A 15,408-nucleotide genomic window follows, 5' to 3' on the forward strand; every position below is an offset into this window, starting at 1 on the left:
GATAGAGAAAAAAAATATTTAAAAAGAAATTATTTTTGTAATTGGACTCTCAGCACATAACAAAATGATGGAAACTTAAAGGAGAAAACCTTTAATTTTTATTACATACTTGTGCAATTAAAAATGTTAATTTTTATAAAGTCTTGGATTAGAAACTAATGGCAAAATAGGAACGAATGTTTATCATACAGAAAGTTTGTGGAGCATTCTACAAAATCAAAGTTCCCTTTATCATGCAGTATAAATAACAGCGACTAATTGTCCGGCTCAACCATCAGATCAGGAATAATGGTTGAATAAGAGCATCATTCGCTCAAGAAATATATAATCTGAACCAGCATTTCATTTTAAAATGTCATTACTTCAATCAGGTGAACAATGAAATATCAAGTTACCATTGTATTCCCATCGTATACAAGTATACAACAGCTGTTATAACAGGACAGCAACTAAATAATACCCCTATCATCTAATTCTCATTATGCAAAACAAGACATGAGCCTCAAAAACTGTTCCAATTGCTAGTATGCAAGACCATACATAGAACTGAGCTGAATTCGCTTCAAATCTTACAATTGGACGGAAACCTCATGTTTGGTGGACCAAGATCGGATACGAACCAAGGAACTAAATCTGAATATTTGAATTAAATTAGTTGGTCAAATTAGAATGAGGTCAGGTCCAGCTCTGGGAAGTCCGTAAACAACCTGAATTGATCCATGCAAGATTTACAGTTCTGAGCTTCAGAAATGAGCTTGATTTTTGTGGGGTTGACAAGGGCCACATTGCGTTCGAACCAACTTCAGATGCTGATGCAAATGAAGAGTAAATTTATCTACAGGGTTTTCTCATGCAGGCAATGCTTTCTTGATCTTTATTCAACTAAGGGGATGATCAGGCCTTAACCATGTAGATATTCAGGAGCACTGGATAATCTGAGCTGCCAAAAAGGTTCCAGCGACGCCCAAGCAGTCACCACAACTTGCTTTTCCTGTTTGTTCTGGCAGTGTCACAAGTTCATGCTTTTGCTGGTATAATCTGATGTCACTGATAAAATATAGCCTTGAAGCACCGGAGCAAGCATTTTCCCCCACCTTTTGGCGGACTACACTTCTACAACCATTCATCAACAAACACAACAGAAAGAAGAATAGAACTTCTGTATGAATAGCAAAACCAAACAACTGGAAACCAGAGCTGAACACAGAGAATCTAATATCGCAGCTTTCTATCCATCCATTACAATGTCCTAGTGTCGATGGAACAACAACAACAAACAACAAAAAACAAAAACTCATGCGACTTGTACAAGTGCAAAACCATACAAACAAACACATGTTCCAACAATGTTTTTGAATGATTCATTTGCAACAATTTCATTTTGATCTAGCAAAAAGAAACGTGGTCACTCGATGAAGTAAATCTGTAGCAGAAACAAGTAGTCCTTGATCACTTTCCAATTGCACAGTCCTGTGCAGTTGCTAAAACACTGCTTTGATAACAAAATCTTGAGGGAGGGCACATCAAAATCTGACTCGTTCACTTAGCAGGCATGTAATGCCTTGTTCTGAAAGGAAGACTTGTGATGGTTGTTCTTCACAAATATTAAAATCGTAGCATCTTTCACTGCTTCATAAAAGTGCGATGATCGGAATTTCCTATAATTTTCCTCATAAAAAGCTATATCTTCTTGGATCAAGCCACAACAAAAACCTATATATGAAAAATTGATCAACAAATACATAACACAGTGACTAGAAAATTATATATAACAAAACAGGGATAAGCACAGCTAAACTGTCTGCACACCTAAAACACCTCATAACCCACTAGCCCATAGCAACAACATGCCATTATCCCAAAAGTTAAACAGGAAATGAAAGGGGATTGAAAAACAGAGGCGCAAGGGAAAGGTTGATGGGTATGGTGTAGCATGTGAGGTAAGGTGATTTCATGTAGAAGCTCAAGGTTCCAGCTTCAAGGAGACAACCCGAGACTGCCTATTGCGCTTGGCCACCCTAACAAACACCACTGACAGGCATGATGGGGCCCACCATGGCCTGCGAACTGCTTGCTCTCCTTTCAGGCATGCAACTGCATGTACATGCACCAAACAGGTTAATAGTGAACACTTGCTGCATTAAAACCAATGGCATACAGCTTAATCACAGGTTGTTAGCATACAAAACAAAAATATCAAACGGAAGGAAAAAGAAATAACAAATTGACCACCACCACTGTATTGAAAATCATGTGATAGATGGGATAGTTTTAATTTGCTTTTCTCTAAGTGTCCTTCTATTTATTCTCTCTTTTCGTCGAGTCCCTTAAAAATAGTTGATGTTACACTGTTACTAGAGGATTATATGCTGATTTTAGCATGTCTAGAAACTATGGTTGATGTGGCCTCAATTTGGTGGGTGATATATTTCAGATAGACCCAAAATTATTTAAGCTGAAAAAGAATCAAGCTTTAGACTATGATCGGCTCACTAAATGCATCCAAGGAGTGTTCAAGCTCAAGCAAAGCATGAACTGACCTCACTGTCAATGTTCAAGCTTGCTCGTTTCCTACTAAATGAACTCAAATGAAATTGTTATCAAGCCAAAACCTAGCTTCCACCAATTATTTTTGCAAACCAGGCGCTGTTTGGTCTTAGCATGTTCATAAACTGAGCTTCAACGTAAGGCTTATGCTCCCCTTGTCCTCTGGCTTGAACAAGCTTGAACAAGCTGGTTATCAACCTTAACCTAAGCTGTTAGTAAACAGCTCAAAAAAAATATCAAGTCCCACTGATTTAAAAGATAAATAAGCAGCTGTGGCTATCAGAAGGAGATGGGGAAAAGATGAGCAGATAAATGGCAAGTTTGGGGTTCACATGAACCAAATTTAGAAGCCTATATTGAGACAAAAAGGTTAGCCTTAGGTTAAACTGACTGCCCACACCCCACAGTCTACATATTCAGAGAATCTCTCTCTCTCTCTCTCTCTCTCTCTCTCTGTGTGTGTGTGTGTGTGTGTGTGTGTTGTGTGTGGTGTGTAAGCAGTAAGTTTTAGTGTCCAAGGAGTTCCATTCAAAGTTTAACTTGTCATAAATAGAAGGCCAATTTATCTATATAAAGGAAGGTCAAATAGATGTATCTCTAGTTTTTCTCTTGCATAATAAATTTATTCTTCTTTTTTGGAGAATAAGAAAAGGATTCAACTCATTATTCTAGGGTTCGACCAACAGAGCACAGATCCAGACAAAAAAAAGAAAGAAAGAAAACTAATCAAGCTACATTTAAGTGTTAGGGTGCAGCAGTTGTATTTCTCATCATTGTCTCTACCCTACGCCCCAATATTTTGATTTCAATAAAATGTTTAGCTCATTCTAAAATCTTGACTATCAATGTCCAATTTTCCACCTTTCTACTTGAATCACAAGAAGTCATCCAAAATCTAAAGAGCAAACTATCTTTTTTCAGGGAAAACATATTTGATTCATCCCTAGATAAATCACACTGAACCAGTATGAGAATGGAGGAGTGTGCAGAATTGCAATGGAATGATGACGGATTTATAATACAAAAACAACAATATATGCAATTACCATTTGCACAAGTCTGAAAAAGGGACAACAATGTTAAATTCATATGGAAGTGATATATCATATGGAATGATAGCAACAACCTAAAACAGCTTCATGTAAAGTTCAAGCCAGTTTTATAGAATGAATATCCAGTAGATACACAAGAGAATTAATTTTGACTGCTAAAAATCTCCAAGACACTAAGAAGGGGAGAGTTGCAAACTTCATCTCTTGTTCATATCAAAAACCGATGTTTCCACACTTCTTTTTTTAAAAAAAGGCTCTAGATCTTCCAATTATCCCAAAATTATTATTATAATAGTATTATAATATTATTATTATAATATAATAATATATATATTATAATATAAATTGTTATTATAAAGTATTGTTAACTTATTGATGGTATATACCTTCTATAGATAAGGATGGGAAGAGCATAGGAGGACAGTCTGACACTTTTCTCAAGTTGGGAAAAGTTTGAAACTTCCAAATCTCAAAATTATAGGGATAATGGAGACAATCTTCTTGGCGAATCCATTACCTAGAAATAGCTTAAATCAGGGGATCAGGAGACAATCAGGAGGTCTCAGTGTCCTGTTCAACTAAGTCCCGCAGGATGATTATAGCTGCCGATCAATAGCTTGTCAGGGGGACTAGGAAATATCAGCATCCAAATGAGCCCTAAAACATTAGGTTGTTTGCTAGAGGCAATAATACCTACAAATGGAATGGTAGCCTCTAAATTCCTAGGTTTCCTTCTTCCTTGACATGCCCAGCTTAAACCATTCAATACACAAGCAACCACTGCTTTCATTTGCACGTAAGCTACCTCCTTCCCAGAACAAGTGCTTAGTCTAGCATGAAAAATTAAGAATTGGAACAAACTCCTTAACTGGAATAAATCATCTTCCAGAAACATCTCTAGCTTGGAAACTAAGTAGACCTTTCTTCATAACTCCACAATCACCGCCCTGAAATAGCTATTGCATGCAGCAATCTACTCATTTATCATCCCATTCAACAACATGTCATCCATTAAGGCAGTTTGCAAATTAAGGGACATTGCATGTCCAGCCTCGACATATCCAATGGTAGAGACTAGAGATGTCTCATCTCTCTTAGTTTGTCAAAGGTCCCATTTGGTCAGAATTGGCATGCCTTGAAGGAACCAAGGTAATCATAAATCTTCTATAGAATTGACTATAGGAAATGAACAACCACAAGAACCTTCTCAAAGCGTTTGATGCGATTTTTCTCTTGACAAGCATGAAGTTGATGATAAGGAATAACTTTATGCAAGATCCATGGGAAAGTGTATCTCATACCTCTAAATACACTACGAAGAAAATGACTAGACTGAGTCAATATCAATACCTTCATTTCAAAATTCATCAATTCATCAAATTACTATTCTACCAACAAAGAAAATGGAGGCCTCCACTCCCATGCCATATTACTCCTCACTCTCACAACTGCCTTCTCCATTGGCTTCTCATCAAAGAAGAGGAGCATTGCTTGCCAATCCACATACTTCGTGATTTTGTAAAACAAAATCTGGTTGCTAGAGTGGACGATGGAAACATTGCTCCCCAATCCCAACAACACCATCGCAAGGTCATTAAAGGTTGTCATTACCAAAACACAAAATGTCAAGCAAGTTCCTGTAATGAATTTCAGCAATTACTTGCGGGCAAGGACATGACCACCATTGCTTGGCCATGGAATTTTTAGTGCAGATTGCAATCAATGGAAGCTCCAAACAAGAATTGCTAGGGGCAGGTTAAGCTAAATAAAAAAAAAAAGAGCAGCTTTGCCTTGGAATATGTTTATTTTGAGATCGCTACTCGCCTTATCCCCCTCCTTAAAGAAATTGCTGCCACAAATAGCACCTTGACTAGCTTGCCATTGACAATGTTTGCCAGTCTGCCTTCTACCAGACACCATGTGGTTCATGTTCAAGAACAACAACACAACAAATTTCATTGAAGCTTTCCTAACAATAATGGAAGTCAGGAGCAACTACACTTGGCAACCATGTCGGAAGTTTAAGTAGGCCCTGAGCATTAGAGAAGAGTGGCAGCCAAAGGAAGATCTCACCAGCAACAACCAGTTTGCCATGAAAATCTTAAGAGGAAGGCAAAGTTGGTAATATTGTTTTCCTCTCACAGTGCATCACAAATGAAGTGCTTCTCTGACCAATTCCTCTGCAATCTCATCATCAGTTTCATACTGGTCGGGAGAGAAATCACATCAAACACCATAACATGGTTATCTTATCTGGTGGGGAGAGATGACAGTTCCATATTGTCATTTTAAAAACCAAAGGAGATGAGATACCTCCATGTTATACTCTTAGAGACACTAGGCCCTGCCTGTAATGCCCCTTCTAGGATTGCCTTAGTGAGTGACATGCTGCTGATATCAGGAAAACAGTGAAGAAAGAGTGTGCTATTATTTACAACAGCTACGCAATAAGGTGGATGACAAAAATATGTAGGAAGGAATGCCAGAATTGCGAGTTAAAGAGGTGGTTCAAAAATGGATTATTCCAATCAAGAGGCACATTCTAATTCCTGATTTTCCATGTTGCACAAGAACTTGCTTGGAGAACGAGATGAGTTTCATGGAGATGAAACCAACGATACAGCAAGAATGATCGAAAGCTTCAAGCTGGAGGTGGCAAGGAAGAAAAGACTAAGTTCAAGTTCAAGGAAGGGGAAGCTTTTATATTTCATGTGTTTTTATAAGTCTTTTTGTTCGGTATGTCTATAATTTAAATCATTCTTGCTTCCATAATGAGATATTAACATCTATTTTTTCACTATTAATGTAGCCCCCTTTGTTTGGACTGTCGCTGATGTTCAACACTCAATGTGTTAGTCTTATGACTACTACATCTAGATTACAACTCATACCTTAGATTTGTTTTTTGTAATATGGTTTGGCATACCCTACGATAATTAATTATATCTATTGTAAATTTTAATTCTACATTTGCTAATGGATTTCAATTGAAAAAACACATTTAAAAAAGCATCTAAGTATAACTACCAAATTTTTACATGGAACTTTGATGATATCATGATTTGTTTATTAAGTATCAAAGATTTAAGTATTGCATTATATCAGTCTGTACCAAGCATAGCAGATCATACTAATTAGGTACGGATACCGCTATGCCCCTAAACTAGTATAGTATTGACACATAGTATTTCAACTCTATTTTATTGTACTTGCTTTAAAAGGCACATTGTGCCTTGGTACGGTACCATGCAATTTGTACTATACCAGTACGGTACCAGTACTGATACTTCAACCCTTGGTTGAGAACGGTCATGAAGTGTCAGGGTGTACAAGTGTTTGGACACATCAAAAAGCCAAAAATTTTAAGTGTCTAGATAAAACTGCCTAGAGACCTGAATTTATAGTGCCTTTGATATAATTTCTTCAATTTAACCATTCTATTCAAATTAAACATGGATTCAATTGATTTTTCAAAGAAAACCTAAAAAGACCTCACTTTTCTAACTTAGCAATGCTACTTTAGGTTGCTTCATCATCAAGGAAGTTTAGGTGTTGAAATTTACTCTTAAGTCAAGAGTATTTTAAGCAATTTATTTGCACGATCAGCAAATGGAGTCTTCCCTCTTAATAGCAGTAGTCAATTTATAGAATTTTTCAAAATGCTCATTTCATGCTTATTCTCAGCTTTAGATTACCCTTCAGTTATTAATTAACACAAAAGGAAGAGGGTAAAGATCAACAAGAAGTAACAAGATGTTGATGAACACGGTCAGAAGGAAAAGACGAAATGAAGGAAGAAAAAAAGCAGCAGCTTAATAATCAACCTCCATGGTCCACAAAATCTACCATGACAATTAGAACTGAACGAAAGAAGATTTTCCATCATAAAGTTTTGCATACTAAATGTAAAGGACAAATTATTCAACCTGAAATCATCAAATCATATCAAAGCCACTAATTTCAGACAATTCCATAAGCTTTCCGAGACGAAAAGAAACCAAAAATGATCTAGTGAAGCTCTAACCAAGCTTCTAGACTGCAATATAAATAACCTAAAATAAGACCCTGCTTGGTTCATGCCACTTCTTATCTGCCGATAGCATGCGCGCCGGTGGAACGACGAGAAAAGATGCAGCAGAAAGGGAAAAATTGCTGATCAATAGAAGCTTTTGGACATCAAATCCCTTAATTTCATCGAGACAGTTATGAATTATCTATGGTACTTAAAAAACGAATTGGGAAGAGTGATAGAGAATATGAAAGAAATGAAGGAAAAGATATAAAAAAGGAAAGAGAAATCAGAGGAAAAATAGAAGAAATATATATATGTTTGAGCTACTGCTGGCCATGCCACCCCTCTCTCTCTCATGTATCTTCTAATCTAAGATATTCATGTTTAAAGTAAGTTTTATATTATAAAAAGAAAAGAAAAGGAAAAAATGGTGTAACTAAGTGCATGACAAAATTTAATGAAATCCAGTTTTCTTATTATCTACAATCTTTCCCTTCTTGTTTGTCTACTTGATTGAACAAAATAAATCTGAGACCTGAGTATTTGCCCCCTGACCAAATTATAATCAATCTCATGTACAGATTTTCCATGTAAATATTGGATTTCTGCAATTGTTGCAGATCTGAAAACTTTATTATGTAAAGAATCAACCATCTGGATCTTTTTCATCCCGAACATCAGATGAAATGAAATTTCACCGGAAAAATGGCAAGAAAAGAAAAATGGTTCAATTGCCAAATGCTGCAGCCACACATGCAAACAGTTGTTTCCCCTCTAAAATCCTAAGCAACTACTCAGCAATACAGGAGCTATCCTTTCTTACTAGCAATAATATTTATTTCTTAATAGTTGCTGACTCAAAATGTGAAAGTGCAGAATGCGTAGGCATACAGATGCACATATTATTCAAAAAATGTATATTATTCTAAGAGTATTTTTAAGTATTTTTAAGTGCAAATACAAAGGACTGAGGCCGTAAGGCATTTGCTGGATCTACTGGGAGATTAAGGACAAAACAAACAGATGAAGTGTATTTATTAATGTTAAACACAGATATGAACAAGAAATGGTAGGTTAGCAAGGGATTTTTGTACATAAGCACAAAGATCATCCCAATTAAGTCATTTTGGAATATAGTGTACTCAGATCAGAACTATTCTTTTCTTCTATCCTGACTAATGACGAGGAAACACGGCCGTTAATCCAAACCACATGAACCATCAAATGTCATACAGGTGAACTACATTTCAAAACTTCTAGCTTGACAACCTAATAAATGGACTTGCCTCTTGACTGCTGTCAGCATTTTATGTTCAAAACAGACACACGCTAATGTTCATATGACAAATACCACATGCTAGAAATCTATTGAGCAAATCAATGTCCAAACACCAAATAATTTTACAAACAGGTTTCTGCAACGTAATCAATCCATAAAGTGTTGGTTTCATTGAGCACAAATTCAAAGAATATTAGTCAGAAAATAAAAAATATAATCCACTCAATTATGAATAAAAAAATGAAGATAGGTGAAGAACAAAACCTTTAATGCGCCGTAACTCCTTGCAGAGTGTAATAAAATCTCCCCATTTCATGTGGCATCGTCTGATAAACCGCAGAATCTGTTCCGTTGTGAACATGGATAAGCTCTCTAAGTACTCTCCATTGACAGCATTATCTTCAAAAACCTGGCGGTAGCTGCCCAGATTTATTTCTTCCAGCCATAACCCAACATCCTGAAATCATATTTATCTATCAGGCCATGAAAAAAAATAGCAATACAATATTGTGAACAATTTTTAATTACTAGTTATATCGTGCAAGCATATGCATGCTTATCAAATAAAAATTATTAGGCTGGGTTTTCTACTTCTTTAATTGGGTTTAATTTGGATTGATTATAGCTCAATCAGCCCACCCCTGTTACTCAATAGGGCTAATGTCTATGAGTATGTAATTCTTCTAAAAAGCGTTAATGTCCCAAGTAAGCAGGCTGCCCGTAAAAACTTCATTTATACCAAATAGTCTCGTGGATATCTCATTGCCATGGAAAGGTCATCATGAAAGGGTAGTGGATGGAGAAAACCCGTAAATTGAGCAGACCATGCAGGAAAAAGCACTGTCGGATCCCGGTCATGGCATTGGTAGACCCATATTAGCTGGGCCTTTGTGAGAGGAAGCATGGACAGGAAAAATCTTGCATGAGGAACTGCGCCCATAAAGAAACTTGCTGGCGGCTCCTGATCTCTTGGTTATTTTTGGTAAAGCAGGCACCGCCGGATCCTAATCCTATTATTTTAGCCAAAATGGGTTATTTCAAGAAAGGGAGGATCATTTGGGGAATGCGAAAGTGTTCACAAAGAAGGAATATTGAACCTTATATAGTTCTAAAATAAAATGAGCAGCCATCTATTCCCAAAGCCCTTATTTTAATTTCTACATCTCCTATAAGCAGCTTAGTTATCTAGATCAAAATCAAAATGCTGGACAATCCATTGAAGATTGAAAGGAAGTAATATGAGTATAAGATCAGTTTATAATGAACTACATTGTTGAGATGGGTGAGTTTGAGATAGAAAAAGATACTTTACTAATAAGTACAAAAGAAGTTTAGGAATTGCTTGCTGATAGAAAAGAATGTGAAGTAGGACCCCATATAGTACTAACCACGTGTGACCTATTGTAGAGAGCGCCCTAGAGTCAGGTTAAAATGTCTAGAAAAGAAGGGGATAAATACAAAGTAAAGTTCAAGTAGAACAAGGGATACCTATTTTTAAAAGTTTTTCTTATTATATGAAATTATCGAAGGTTGTTGAGCTAACACTACTCAACGAGATGGGAGTCGCTTTGCTTATATTTCAAACAAAGCTTAGCAAAGAAGGATACCTGCTTTAAAAATCTGAGGTGTGGACAGTTCTTTACAAAAAAAACTAGTCAAATCAATGAAGCAGGTCACAAATGAGGCAGTGTAGTACTTTAAGTATTTGCCTCTGCATACTTTCTTTTGTTAAATAAACTAGGTCACACAAGAAATAACATTAAACACAATTGGAGTTTATCAGTAAATATCTGAGCTATCTGATAATTAAAGAAACACAAGAAATAACATGCCATTTTTTACTCCTAAAAGCCATGCATGACTACCTTCTCTATGGTAAATACTCTGAAATAATAAAAACTCAATAGAAATCAAGGTATGCCAATTGATCAGGTGGATGCAACATTACACAACAGTCATGAAGTGTAAAATCAATTATCTGATATTATCTACTCATTGGTGGATAAAAAAATCTGATGATATGCATACTTGATCAACCAACCAAATATACAATTGACCATCTGGACTCAATAGAACAATCGACGAAATAGCAAGTTATGAATTTTCAATAAAGATAATCTAATCACTCGTAGCACCAAAAATAAAAAGGCCTACCATAAGAGAAAAGATACATGTTTCGATTGCTTTTTTTTTGGGGGGGGGGTTGGGGGGGGGGGGGGGGGGGGTTGCATAGCATTAAGTTTCTTCTATAAGCATTACATTCTTTTCTGAGTTAACAGAGAAGAGTTTCTATCAATATAAACAATACAAAGAGAATCATATAGTGCTACCATACTAATATTTAGAGAATTCATTATCTGCTAACACAAAAGAAACCTGAGTAATGATATTAGAACTTTTCAACAGCTGATGGTATACATCCATCAGAAGAACAAATTGTAAATGACAAAAGTAGCATGCATCTTCACTAAATTTTAGGTGGAGTAAATGGATAGCTCTCTCCTTTATCATCTTTCCATTAGAATCAGAAAGTTTTTGGGGATCAACATTAGCAAAGCAGTGCCATAAATAATTAAAAAAGGTAAAAGATGGTGTATATGGCAATAGCAGGGTCCGTGCGACCCTCATAGTGATTTAAGACAACCAATGGCATGGAAATACATAAATTCTATTCTGAGCCCTTAGATCTATTAAATTCTGCTTATACATCTCCTCCAGCTGATACCAAGACTGTGTCTGTGAAGACCAATAACCCATCTACATATCTCAAGGAGATGCAAAATACAAAAAAGAGCACTTGGCCGACAACTTTTTTAACGTTTAAGCTCCAAGATATAACGCCAAGCTAAAAAAAAAACTATGAGATTACAAAAGGCTTGAGCAGATTATATGATGCGAAATACTTGGACATTTCAAGTTAAACAACATTATCAGGAAACGGAAGACAACTACTTCACACTCCTTATGGTCCATTCACACAAATAATCAATATCTGCATAGCACCTGACAAGTTTAAATTGTCTTTTTGGTCCAAAATAATTTGAAAATGTTTATGAAATGTAACTTATTAATTCGTTAGTACCCCTGATAAGTCAGGCAGATAACATGCATATGTTTAATTTTGAGTCATCAAGAGCAGTCTTATTTTTCCTCCAAGATAGTTATTTTTTTAAAACATGATTGATTCATCAATATTCATAGTCACCAATTTTTCACCATACATGATTGTGTATCAAACCAAATAGGGGTCACAATACTCCATTCCACATATGGAGAATATGGATTTACTGTCAATGTATAGTTTAACTTACACAAAGTAAAAAAAAAAAAACCAATAATTCTGGTATGGCATACCCATACAGCAATTTTTTAGCCATTTACCAATAGTAACTTTAACTTCCTTTCAAAGGACTACAGTTGATTAGAATATTTCATGTATACGATGTTGGATGAAAACAAGCGAAGGACTCCAATTGGTAAATGCATCAAGGGAGTATGAAGGAAAGTACAAATCATATGCCATCATGTTGATGCTTCTAAACAAAAAAAAAATAAAAGGAAAAAAAAATACTAACTGGTAGAAGTAAACTGTGAAACCAGGATGTTAAGTAAGGAGCACTTGTATCATCATTTCACATATCACCGATTAAAACTTCACTGTCCATCTTATCCTGTCAGTTTCATGTTAGACAAGAAACACACCTGTCAATGGACCTGCTACAATCATGCGCCAGATGTGACAGAGTGGCCTCTAAACAACCACAACACCCAGAAAAAGAGGACAAGAAAAGGATAACAAAAAAGAAAATCACAAGACCAAGAATTGTCAAATGAAATTGAATCCACAAAATCTTAATTCTTTCGAAGAACCCCAAATCGTTCAATTACTCCTAATATTTATGCGTTCTCTGTCCCAATAACTACATGTTTTTTGCATCATGAACCTTACACTAAAAAGTTCTTCCACAGATCAAGGCATGCATATATTTCAGAAAACAAGCAAAATGCCTACAGGCTAGCTGGCAAAAAATCCAGTAGCATGGTATGAAACTAGCCATGCTTAGTTCCGGAGGTGATCCAGTTCGGTCTGACCACTGATTGTACAACAATACCACCATTATACATCTGATAAGTGGAATTTCAGATAAAAATTTAGCGAGCTCACAAGTCATGTCACCAATTAAGATAAAATCATATATTAATTGGCAACTTCAGCCACAATCAGGAGATCGAAAAAAGAATGGCGAAAAGAAATTTAAAAGGGAAAAATCGATCTTTTTCCCTTTCCAACATGTCCATTTATGAAATTAATCTCCAAAACATCACTTAGATCTGATGAATTCTCTGAGATTGAAAAAAGAATGAGCAGTCTTTTTTGTCCATTCTAACACGTCCCCTGATGCAATTAATCTACAGAAAACCACTTACATCTGATGAAAACTTTTAGAGAGACGAAAAACATACCTCGACGGTCCAGATGAAGAAATCTAAAGGCTCCGGGGACCGGCCCTTGTGCATCTCCCTCGTCCGCAAAAAGAAACCCTAGAATTCCAAATCCCAAGCCATTCCTACATCAAATTCCCCACCGATAGACACAAACGCTTATAATTCTACAAACAATCTTCAAAACAGCCACAAAGATTACCGTCGTGAAAGATTCAAATCTTTAGAGAAAGTGACCGACGATCACCGATCGATTGGAGCGGAGATCTCTGCAACCGGCGAAGAAACGAAGCTCAGAAAATGGGATTTGTGGGCCAATCTCTACAGGAAGCTTCGTAGGTTTTCTTGCCACTGCAAAGAAGACAGGAGAGAAAATGCGGTGCTCTTTGCAGCTAATTCTTCTACATTTACTATAGGCGGTGGATGGGATTCGGCTTTTTTTAAAGGCAAAGGGAGATTGCGAGAGGGTTGAGAGCGGAGTGGGAGGGGACCAGCCTCGGCTTGTCACCGAGAGACTTTTGACCGGCAGCGTGTCCTAGTTTAAGTCCTCAGGGGGACCACAACTTTTTATAGCATTGGATGGGCTCCGTCATCTGATCCATGAGGCTTTTAGCTGTACATATGTATGCATGGGGAGCATGCTCAATTGCAATTGATATTTCATCATCAACTTAGCATGTGGGTTTTGTAGCAAAATTGGGGGAGAGAGAGAGAGATATGAACATATTGATGCAAGAACTATTAACACTCCCCCAACTTTTCTTGCAAAATAGAAAAAAAATTTATTGGCAGTCCTACATTTTCTTAACGTACATCTTTGTACATGTCGATGTGGCAATCGACTTGGTATTTTTATCATGGTGGCCTTTGATATGGCAATACTAGGTCAGCATTTACCAACGAACAATGAATTAGAGGAAATATTTTCGTCTTATTGAAGTTTAACTCCTCAGCTACTGAATGCAATAGCAACTCACAAAATATACCAAATGCTTGTTATTTTATGAAAGAATACCGAAAAGGTGCACAACTTTAATTATTTGGCATACTTCTTTTTAGATAGAGAAGTTCCAGTATATCAAATATGTGGTAAGAGAAGCAACTGGTTTCATGCTAGGGTCGTGATAAAACATAAGGTTCTAGAATAGCAGCTGCTTGCTTTTAATGATAGGCATTTTGTTCCATCTTACAAAGTAGATGAGCATCTAAATCCTTTGTTATCTATGATATGATGTAGAAAATTTTAGCAAATATAATCACCAAACCCAATGGTATACATCTTGTAAGTATATGCAGATGCTAGCAAGCAAACTCAGATTATTTTTTTCACCCTAACTATCGGTTAATAGTAAGTGTTGCAGCAGATGAGAGATTTGGTCCCTAATATACAGGACGATATTGACCTCCCATGCATGCTCAGCAATCTAGCCTACTAACGCAGAACCTCATCCAAAATGGCTATTCAATGAATTCGTGTTGCAATGTTTTTTAGTCCGCATAGATTATGAGGTAAATTCGTTTTGATATTATTTGTAACAATCCAGTATCTCATCCAAAATAGCTAATCGGATAGTATTATTTGAATTTTTTGATTCTATATAAATATCTAAAATTTATTTAGTAAATAATTGATAAAAAACTAAATATATGTTCGACGATTTTCATTTCTACTCCGCCATTGGCACTGTACATTTGTCTAACTTTGATGGTCTCCGGTGATAAAAGAAGCAAACTCAGATTATTACGGCTCGGGCAGTCTTCTAGGTGCATCGCTCACATTTTATGCATGCATCTCCTGAAATCAAATAAAACTATTCTTTATTGGTTCATTTACTACTCCCCGAAGGAGCTAATCTCCCAGCTGGATGGGGGTAGGAACCTAGTCCCATCGAATCTCCCACCAAAGTCTCCATCAATCATGAGGACGGAAAGATACGACCAGGCTGGCAGGTGTAATTGTGACCATCAAATTAGGGGCGCTACCAATCATGAAATTTGGCACGTCCTTTTCGATCCTGACAAGTTAGGGGCCCACATAGGGCACAGGTCCAGTCCATTAACTATATGGGCTTGGC

At 36.5% G+C, this 15,408-nt stretch overlaps 1 protein-coding gene across 2 annotated transcripts; it reads right to left on the minus strand.

Annotated features, from left to right (window-relative positions):
• Positions 1-1,198: 1,198 nt before the first annotated feature.
• LOC103714931 lies at positions 1,199-13,826 on the minus strand. 2 transcript variants are annotated; one of them, XM_008802406.4, is made up of 4 exons: positions 13,536-13,826; positions 13,355-13,458; positions 9,155-9,347; positions 1,199-2,094 (listed from the first exon to the last, which is right to left on the minus strand). In XM_008802406.4, exons 2-4 carry the CDS (start codon positions 13,406-13,408, stop codon positions 1,964-1,966), a joined length of 378 nt encoding a protein of 125 aa, XP_008800628.1. In that variant the 5' UTR covers positions 13,409-13,458; positions 13,536-13,826; the 3' UTR covers positions 1,199-1,963. The 2 variants fall into 2 exon arrangements, with proteins under 2 accessions (XP_008800628.1, XP_008800627.1); XM_008802405.4 differs by having other exon boundaries at positions 13,355-13,432; positions 13,536-13,825.
• Positions 13,827-15,408: the final 1,582 nt, after the last annotated feature.

Source organism: Phoenix dactylifera, chromosome 6, assembly GCF_009389715.1.
Source record: "Phoenix dactylifera cultivar Barhee BC4 chromosome 6, palm_55x_up_171113_PBpolish2nd_filt_p, whole genome shotgun sequence".
Lineage (NCBI taxonomy): Eukaryota > Viridiplantae > Streptophyta > Magnoliopsida > Arecales > Arecaceae > Phoenix > Phoenix dactylifera.

What these genes read in the sequence shown, in the direction of transcription:
- LOC103714931 (XM_008802406.4), bottom strand. Translation starts at nt 13,408, where the DNA reads ATGCACAAGGGCCGGTCCCCGGAGCCTTTAGATTTCTTCATCTGGACC. An exon ending in TCTTCATCTGGACCGTCGAG is followed by an intron (nt 9,348 to 13,354) that starts GTATGTTTTTCG and finishes ATATGATTTCAG; the next exon opens with GATGTTGGGTTATGGCTGGA. An exon ending in GGAGTTACGGCGCATTAAAG is followed by an intron (nt 2,095 to 9,154) that starts GTTTTGTTCTTC and finishes ATGTACATGCAG; the next exon opens with TTGCATGCCTGAAAGGAGAG.